Source organism: Cynara cardunculus, unplaced genomic scaffold, assembly GCF_001531365.2.
Source record: "Cynara cardunculus var. scolymus isolate 2C unplaced genomic scaffold, CcrdV1 Un_Scaffold_7098, whole genome shotgun sequence".
Taxonomy (NCBI): domain Eukaryota; kingdom Viridiplantae; phylum Streptophyta; class Magnoliopsida; order Asterales; family Asteraceae; genus Cynara; species Cynara cardunculus.
Window position 1 is genome coordinate 2,294 of NW_020203342.1, and position 9,815 is coordinate 12,108.

Below are 9,815 nucleotides of genomic sequence, written 5' to 3' on the forward strand. Positions count from 1 at the left end.
AAAACAAGTAAGCAAGGTAGTCTATGGAATATAAAACCATGTCTTACGCATTTTCCGAGCTATATGTTGATATTTTTTTTACGAATTTCCCAAAAACGATGGTTTATTTATGATAAAAACATGTAGTATGGTCGAACACATTGATTCGAAGATATATAATCACTCATTAGAAAGAAAGATGAAAGCTATGATCAACAATTTCATATGTATATGTATATGTATATGTATATGTATATGTATATGTATATGCCATAAAATCATGATGATTTACCAAACTTGATTTCCCTTTTCATTATTAAAGCTAATTAATTAATCCACCCAAAGAAAATATATATTCCACTATAAATAAATTACACACGATCGATTAGTAAACCTGCGTCTAGTCTTTCTCTTCCTGAACAACTAATTAACTGCTTTAAATCTTTCAGCACTTTCGCCATTGTTGAGTAATCAGCCATCGTCATTGCTTTGTGGACTGACCTTAGAATTCATATTCAATCCAAAGGGTACTACTTTCTCTTGAGTACTGTCAATAAGGTTGAGGGGAACCGAATTCGATGAGCTCAAGAACTGGAAGTGATTAGGCATGAGGTATGGAGGGAAAAATGAAGGCGTTGTTGCGCCAGAAAAGCATGAGAAAAACTGGGGATCGGATGTGGAAGACAATGAAGAATAAGGAAGTATAGATGCATAATTACCATCAGCTGGTTGGTGGCTGAATCGCGATATAGATAGATTCGAAGATGGCTGAAGATGATCATAAGAGTAATTGCAATACTTGTTTTCTGCCTGCATAGCTTCTTTCCCTTTATTCGTTCTTTGCTGATTTATTCCATCGATGAGATTATGATCGTAATTCAAAGCGTTGAAAAATGGCGAAAAAGCAAGTTGTGTAGAATTGAAGTCTTGAGGAACAAACTTGGGTGGAATATGGAACCGATTGAAGCCTTCTGGTGTCATTTGGAGAGGTGGGAGTTTATCGATATCATCTTTAGTGGCATCAAGCAACCAATCTATGACCTTACTCGGTTGGCTTAATCCGAGCTGATCTTGAAGATGATACAATTGAATAGCTGTAGGTACAGAAAGCCTGATTCTTCGGTCTCTTAATCCTTTTACGGTCAAGACTTTGCTATGCCTGTCCTTCCCTCCAAATTCGCGCGATACCCTAACAATTCTTGGATTATTTGAGCCGGAATATGGCCTTGAGATTGGACTAATGTTTGCTAGTTTTTGATGGTTGATATCACCTTCTTGATCATAAGTGTTATTGATCATCTTACCTTTTGCACCATTTGGCAGATTGGAACCCTAATTTTCAAACTGAATCTTTATCCGAGTTCTTGATTTCTTTGATTGTGAAACATTCTGAAACATGGGTATTGATTCTAAGTTAGCTTTATCAAAATTGAAATCCTAATTTTCACAACCAATCTACAAGAATATACAACGTTAGCTTGAGATCAATCTGTGATTGCTCAGTTGAAAGTAACACACAGATGATCATAAGAAGATGAACTCACCTCGAGGTGCAGCAAGTAGTTCAGATCTTCATGATAGCTCCAAGTGAAATCCACAGATGAACAAGAACAATCTGTTTGATCTTTGCTGTATGTATGTATATATGAGCTAGCTGCAGAAGAAATCAGATCTTCAACCGTTTTGGCAGTAAACTACACAGAATTGATAACGTTATAAATATTGGTTCATCTTATGTTGTCATTGCACGCAGAAGAAAGAAAATTGATGTCGAGATTTTGTGACCAGTGGTGTCAATGTCAGCCGACAAGCGGTGTAGATAAGTGCACACCACAAACTGAACAGTCTCTGAGTGATGCAGTTGGTTATATATATATAGTCATTCCGTTCATTATTCACTATTCACGTTGTTATGTGTCAATGACAAACGTTTATGTATAAATACGCTAATTAATGTGGATAAAGATAACCTTTTCCGACCATACGGGACCATGTTTCCCTATATATAGTACAAAAAAGGGATTAATACACCATCAACTTGGCCATTTGCAACACATGTTATTGATGATGACAAATTATAACCTTTGAACAACGCGTGTAACTAGTGACAAGATAAGGCACGCATTTTACGTATGTACTTTTTATCATATCGATGTTGAGATGAGACCTAGCTCCCTAAACTGTTAATTAAGCAAGTGTGATTGTCCTTAATTAAGGCGGCTTTCGACATTACGAGCTTGTGGTGCATCTTTAGGTTACAAACCCTAAAACCCTAGTAAACAGACCCTAATTTGAAATACTAATCCTTTATCAAAAAATGGAATGCATGCTAACACAAACCCTAATGTGAAATGCTAATGGAACACCCCAATACCATAGGTAACAAACCCTAATGTGAAATGCTAATGGAAACCCTAATACCATAGGTAACAAACCCTATAATTAATGAATGCTAATAGAATCCTTAAACTGTTAGTGTGTGTGTGTGTGTATATATATATATATATATATATATATATATATATACTAATTTGGTATTCCATACCCAAACCCTAGTTCACAAACCCTAAAATGATGTTTTGAATAAATTTGCTCCATCTAGAGGTGCATAGATCCATATATTAAAAACCCTTTTGAAATTACAACATTTGACTTGACAGGAAGCTGTCTTATGACACTTATTTAACTATTTTAAATCACCCATCAATAAAATGATATCAAAAACACAAGGTTGGTGCCTGATTGGTTTGAGTTTGGCTTTAAAAGTCAAAAGTAGTACTAGAAGGTCGTTCAAATCTAAGAATGAATAAAAATCCCCTTGTGGCCACGGAAGTTCAAATGCGGTGACTTCGGACTATCTGCAAAGCAAGTGGTCGCCCTGGAATTAGTCGGCTAGCATAAGGGGTTGGATATCCAGGTTAATAAAAAAAATGATATCAAATTTTACGATTTCAAAGAAATACCATTAATTAATTTATGTGTAACTATAATTACTAAATATGGTTAAAAATGGAATGAATTGGATGAGTTCATATAACAGGATGTGGATTCATCAAGAAAGCTGTGGTTGTGTACTAATTAAGAAGGATCATATATAGATGGAGCCTGCAGGCATTAGATGAGGGACCAAAAAGTAAGAGGTTACTCATAGACATCCCACTGGTGTTATTGCTCATTGGACCATGCTTGACCTCTATATATGTATATCTTTTGGTCCCAAAAAACAAAGACTCGGCTACTTTAAGGTAGGTGGTACCTGATTGGTTTGAGCTTGACTTTAAAGGTTAAAGGTATCAGGAGGTCTCATATTCAAATCCAAGGAGGAATAAAAATTCCTTTGTGGCCACGGAGGTTCAAATGCGGTGACTCCGAGCTAATGGCAAAGCAGATGGTTCCCCTGGGATTAGTCGGCTCGCATAGCGGGTTGGATATCCAGATTAATAAAAAAAAAAGACTCAAATATACAACTTTTGTCTTTGTTAAAACAAGTCTTGTTTTGAGTTCAATATCAAAGCTAAAAACCGATTTTCTGAAAGAATTCCGCCATTTTTTTAACGATGAGATGAACTTTGATATCGTTGATTAATTTGTATTTCATTATGTTTAGGTTCGTTCTTGAATTAAAATGGCTCTAGACACTACAACAAAATCGGGTTTATAGGACACTCTCAATTTCTAAGCGTCCTAATAGACCTCTTTATAAGACTTAGTTTATAGGACCAAAAAAATAAAACGTCATATCTAAAGGCGTTGTAATAAGTTTATATGACGTTTTTTGACGTCGTAATAAGTTTTTTATGACACTTTTAATATAAAGCGTCCCATTAGCAACTTTATAGGACGCTATTTGAAAACTGTCATATAAAAACAAATGTCCTATAAAATATCGAGTTTATAGGACACTTTCTAAAAAATGTCCTAAAAAACTTGTTAAGACGTCCAAAAGCGTCATATAAACTTATTACAGCACATTTAGATAGGATGCTTTATATTTTGGTCTTATAAACTAAGTCCTGTAAAGCAGTTTATTGGGACGCTTAAAGATTGGAGGTATCTTATAAACCCAATTTTGTTATAGTGAGATTTTCTTTAGGGAACGATGAGGGAGATCAATATATCATGTTTTCATGAGATCTATGAAGGGGTTATGTTTGCACTAACACAAAATCAAGTTTATAGGATTCCAACGATGTCTAAGTATCTTAGCATATCGCTTTATGGGTCTTAAGTTTATAGGACCAAACAATAAATCATCATATCTAAAAACGTTGTAATAAGTTTACATGACAGCTTTTAGACGTATTGAAAAGTTTCTTGAGACATTTTTAAAATAAAGTGTCATATTAACCATTCTGTAAGACACTATATATTGAGAAGTGTCCTGTAAAGACAACTTATTATAAGACACTTTTCCAAATACTGTCCTATAAATTAGCTAATACGACGTTTTGTTAAAAAAATTGTAAATAACCTACTAAGACATCCAAAAACGTTTATAAACTTATTACAACACTCTTAGATATAATGTTTGATCATTTGTTCCTATAAACTTAAGTCCTATAAAGTACTCTATTGAGATACTTGAGACATTTTTTTGACGTCCTATAAACTCATTTTTGTTGTTGTGTTATTTTTTTTTTTGTCATTTTTCAATAGTTCATATGATACACCAAAAGCACGTACGAAAAGGTCATGCCCTGAACAGTACAAATTAAATTGGAAACAAAACCCCACAGGTAGAAAACATACCATCACCGACAGATGAGGCCGTCTGTGTTTCCAATGAATAAACGACAAGGCCAATGTTTGCTTTATGTTTCCATTAGCACGATAGATCTACCGTCGGTGATTCAACACATCACTGACGGGTTATCGATAACACTAAGTAAACAATATATTAATAGAATGAAAAATTAATCATCAAAAGGTTCGACAACAATCTTTTGATGATCACCGACAGATCATAACGAACCCAGTAAACAATTTATATATATATATATATATATATATAATTTCATTTTTTATTAAATCTTTAGATATTTGTGGTACATACATACATATAGGGTTTAGAGTTCAGAGTTTGTTTTGTTTACAATAATGCACATTTCTTGATTAATTTTAGATAAAGTATTAATTAAACATACTACAATAAAATCGGGTTTATAGGACACTCCCAATTTCTAAACGTCCTAATATACCTTTTTATAAGACATAGTTTATAGGACCAGAAAAATAAATCGTCCTATCTAAAAACGTTGTAATAAGTTTATATGACGTTTTTTGACGTCGTAATAAGTTTTTTAGGACACTTTTAATATAAAACATCCCATTAGCAACTGTATAGGACACTATTTAAAAAACTGTCTTATAAAAACAAATGTCCTTTAAACTATCGAGTTTATAGGACACTTTCTCAAAAGTGTGCTATAAAGTTGTTAATGTTACACTTTCTATTAAAAATGTCCTAAAAAACTTGTTAAGACGTTCAAAAGCGTCATATAAACTTATTACAACACCTTTAGATAGGACACTTTATATTTTGGTCTTATAAAGCAGTTTATTGGGACGCTTAAAGATTGAAGGTGTCCTATAAACCCAAATTTGTCGTAGTGTGTACATATGAATATACAAGTAATTAACGATATCGTTTTGAACATGTATCTGGTTGCTACAGAACTTTTATGATTGCACAACTACCATTTGTAACTTATTAATGCTGACCCCAACAACTGTTGATTTCTAGGGCTTCTGCTAATTGACCATACATGAAACCCTAGCTACCAAAATAATTTCAAGAAAGAACAAGAAAAGGAACCCTAGAAAACCCTAAAAATAGATCCATTGGTACTCAACTTTAATAACTATTAGGAAAAGTAAAACAGCAACCACATGGTTGATGATTAATCCTTTTGGAATTATCTGATGATTACAGCTATGTTATATTTTCTCTAAAATAAAGTATTAAAAGTTAGGATCTGTCGAAAAAATAAATGCAACTGATCACACAGCTACTTTATTTTAGCAATTCTAAATTTAATTATTTTATTAAAATATATTATTTATCTTTTTAAACATTTATTATAAATACATCTTATTGATGGAAAGTATTAAAATAATAATTTTTTTCTATATTTAGAGATTTCCCTAAATTTAGAAATTTTTACAATCTATTTCCACTTTTCTCTATTTTAGTATATAAGTTAGCATACCTCTTATAGCAAAAAAATTGCTAAAATCTTTTTTTTTTCTTCTCTATTTTAACATAGCTGTTGAAGATGTTCTTACGTTTTCGGACACGTTTGTTGGTTGTTCACCATTTAATTACTTATGGATAAAAATATGTTGTCCCAAAATTCTCAATGGCTTTCTTATCCCACGCTACAATAAAAATTGGTTTTATAAAACGTCTAAAATGTAGAAGTGTCCTAAAAAATACTTTATAGGATCAAATAAAAAAACATCATATTTAAAAGTGTTACAATAGGTTTAGAGGCCGTTTTTAGGCTTTTTTTTAATTAAATGTTTTAGAACATTTTTAAAATAATGTGTCGTATTAACTATTTTATACGGACACTATTTGAAAAATTGTTCTATACAAAAATGGGTTTATAGGACACTTCTCAAAAGTGTCTTATAAAATATCTAAAAAGACACTTAATTTTAAAACCTTCTAAAAAACTTGTTAAAACGTCTTATAAACCTACTGTAACAATTTTAGATAAGACATTTTATAGTTTGATCCTATAAATTAACCTATGTTTTATAAAGTATTTTATTTGGACGCTTAGACAATCTCGAATATCTAAATGTCCTATAAAGTCAATGTTGTTGTAGTCCTTCATAGAAAAAAATAAATAAGAATTAAGTTTATAAGATCAAACAATAAAGTGTTATATTTAAATACGTTTTAATAAGTTTATAGACGTTGTAACAAGTTTATAAAAATTGTAGTATTAACTATTTTATATAATAAAAAGTGTCTTATAAAACAAACGTCTTATAAAAAGATGTACGTGTTAATAAGACACTCTTAAAAAGTGTCTTAAATACAATATTGCTTTGTATTATAAGTGTGCTAAAAATTTGTTAAGACGTCAAAATGGTAGTACATCATATTAATATGTCGCCTTATAAATCAGATTTGTTGTAGTTTCATGACCAACCATATATATAGGGAAGGGTTCAAACGAGAACTCTTTCATTTTACAAGAACGCGATAACGTCCTGTTACTATAGACAATCACATGTGATATTCTTATTCCGTTACATATGATACACATGTGATACTAAATCAGAGACATGGACGATTTTCGATGCGATCTTGGTTGCGGGCCAAGTCGCCCTTACACCATTAAGCCCCCTCACAAGTATCATCACATGTGATAAGGTTATTGTTGATATGATACTATAATCCATCAAGACCATCACATATGATGTTAAATCATAGACGCAGACAACCTTTGGCGCAGCCTAAGTTGTAGAGCACGTCGTCTACACATCACAAGTCCCTTCACGCGTATTATCACATGTGATAAGGGTGTTCTCGCGTTCTCGTAAAATAAAGATATTCTCGTTTGAACCTCCACCTATCTATATATACATATATATGTACATATACATATACATATATATGTACATATACATATACATATATATGTACATATACATATACATATATATATACATATACATATATATATATATATGTGTGTATCTGTATATATTCAGTAGCTGATGAAAAAATAAACAGAAAAGTTTTAAGACAACACATCTTCTTCTACTGGATGACATGCATGCAAGTATCCGATTAGAAATCATGAACAAGTTCCAATCATTTAAACAATCCCTGTAAAGTTAAAGACTTCATTTGGATTTACAAAAGTTGTGATATATAATTAATTAACAATTTCGTGAAATTAACTAATTGTTTCAAGAAATCTTTAACCTTTTTCATCGCTATACACACACACATATATGTGTATATATATATATATATATATATATGCATGCATATAATTAAATTTTTGCAGAGACTAGTCTTTAGATTTCTCCCTTTGATCAGTATGCAGACAAGTAATTAAGCAGAAAGATAGGGACAGCACACAAGAAAGAGAGAGAGAGAGAGAGAGAGAGAGAAGATATACAAGAATGTTTAGGGTTTTTTTTTCTTTCTAAAGTAATCATTAATTGTTAAAATGCAAAATTAAAATAAAAACATGTCAAAAGCAAGTGATTAATTTATGGGAACGATAACGATTTGGACAAAGTCATCTCAATCATTTTGTCTCTGTTGAGCTATATGTAAGAGGGTGGGAACCAGTAGCCATACTGTATAATACTGCTTCAATTCGGTCCCTAACTGTAGATTTGAACGTTAAGATATTCTTTAAACGTGTATAATTAATTAATGTTTATATATATATATATATATATATTTAAAACTGAGTACTACCATTTCCCTTTTTGTTTACAGTTATGTATTGAGTCTTACTCAGTACTCCTAATTACATTTTAGGTTATAACAAAATTTTAAAATGGTTTAAAAACCATGCACCGATAATATATATATATATATATATAGAGAGAGAGAGAGAGAGGGAGTTCGTTTGATAATCACATATTCATTACGAACCTTGAAACCAACAAAAACGTGTCATGTATCAATATTCATCATGAATAATAGATGTAACATTCATGGTGAAGGTACCGGACACGTAGCACACTTTTGATTGTTCCCCTTATGGTTCTCACTCGAACTTACACACACACATATAGGCAGGAGTTCAAACGAGAGCAACTATGCTTTACAAAAATAAAAAAAACACTTCTGAGCCTCCAAACACTAAAACAAAATTGGTTTTATAGTACGGCTAAAATTTCTAAGCGTCGTAATTGAATATTTTATAGAACTTAAGTTTATAGCACCAAACCCAAAAGCGTCAAATCTAAAAGTGTTACAATAGCTTTATAGGAAGTTTTTAGGCATTTCAATAGGTTTTTGAGGATGTTTTTATAATAAAGTGGCATGTTAGCTATTTTATATGACATTATTTGAAAAGATGCTCTACAAACGCAAGTGTTATATAAAAAAAAAAATAAGTTTACATGACACTTCTCAAACGTTTTATATACAATAAATAATATGACATTTTTAGATAAGACGTTTTACAGTTTCGTCCTATAAAGGTAAGTTATATCAATTAAATAATATATTATGACGCGTAGACATTCTAATCAATCTATGAAACCAATTTTATTGTTTTTAACCCATAATAAAAAAATAAAATAAACGAAAATAAATCATTAAGGGTACTAATTTAATTATCTATTTAAAAAAATTGTTATCTTACTGATTTATCTTTTTCTTTTAAATGTTGTTGGTATCACCGAAGACTTTTTATACAGATATCTCCTTTGTGGATACTACTGTTATAATGCTTTAATAAATCAAAATTTCTTATGATATGATTTATTATGATAATGTTGTGATAAATGAAAAAAAAAAAAAACAATGACAATGATGATCAAATTCACGGTTATCGACTTTTTCTGTTCATTACTGCAGTTTTTCCCATGTACTTTACCCCTCATGCCTTCCATATGGGGGTGGCTAATGGCACCCCTATCATATGCTAATGTCACCCCTAAGTAGCCTTTAATCATTTATGTTTTATAATTTTTTGTGTTTTTTTTTTTGTGATTATTACTTTTTATTTTATTATTAATTAAAGAAAATTTTAATTAATATATATTATTTATTTTATTTTCTGTTTTATTTATTTATTTATATTATATTTTAATTAATATAAATTATTAATAAATATATATTATTCATT

At 31.0% G+C, this 9,815-nt stretch overlaps 1 protein-coding gene across 1 annotated transcript; it reads right to left on the reverse strand.

Moving 5' to 3' along the window:
* Window positions 1-331: 331 nt before the first annotated feature.
* Window positions 332-1,703, reverse strand: LOC112504834 (transcription factor TCP13-like). Its single transcript, XM_025108791.1, has 2 exons — window positions 1,524-1,703; window positions 332-1,368 (listed from the first exon to the last, which is right to left on the reverse strand). Exon 2 carries the CDS (start codon window positions 1,276-1,278, stop codon window positions 451-453), a length of 828 nt encoding a protein of 275 aa, XP_024964559.1. The 5' UTR covers window positions 1,279-1,368; window positions 1,524-1,703; the 3' UTR covers window positions 332-450.
* Window positions 1,704-9,815: the final 8,112 nt, after the last annotated feature.

Coding starts and splice junctions, on each gene's coding strand:
- LOC112504834 (XM_025108791.1), bottom strand. CDS start 1,278: ATGATCAATAACACTTATGATCAAGAAGGTGATATCAACCATCAAAAA.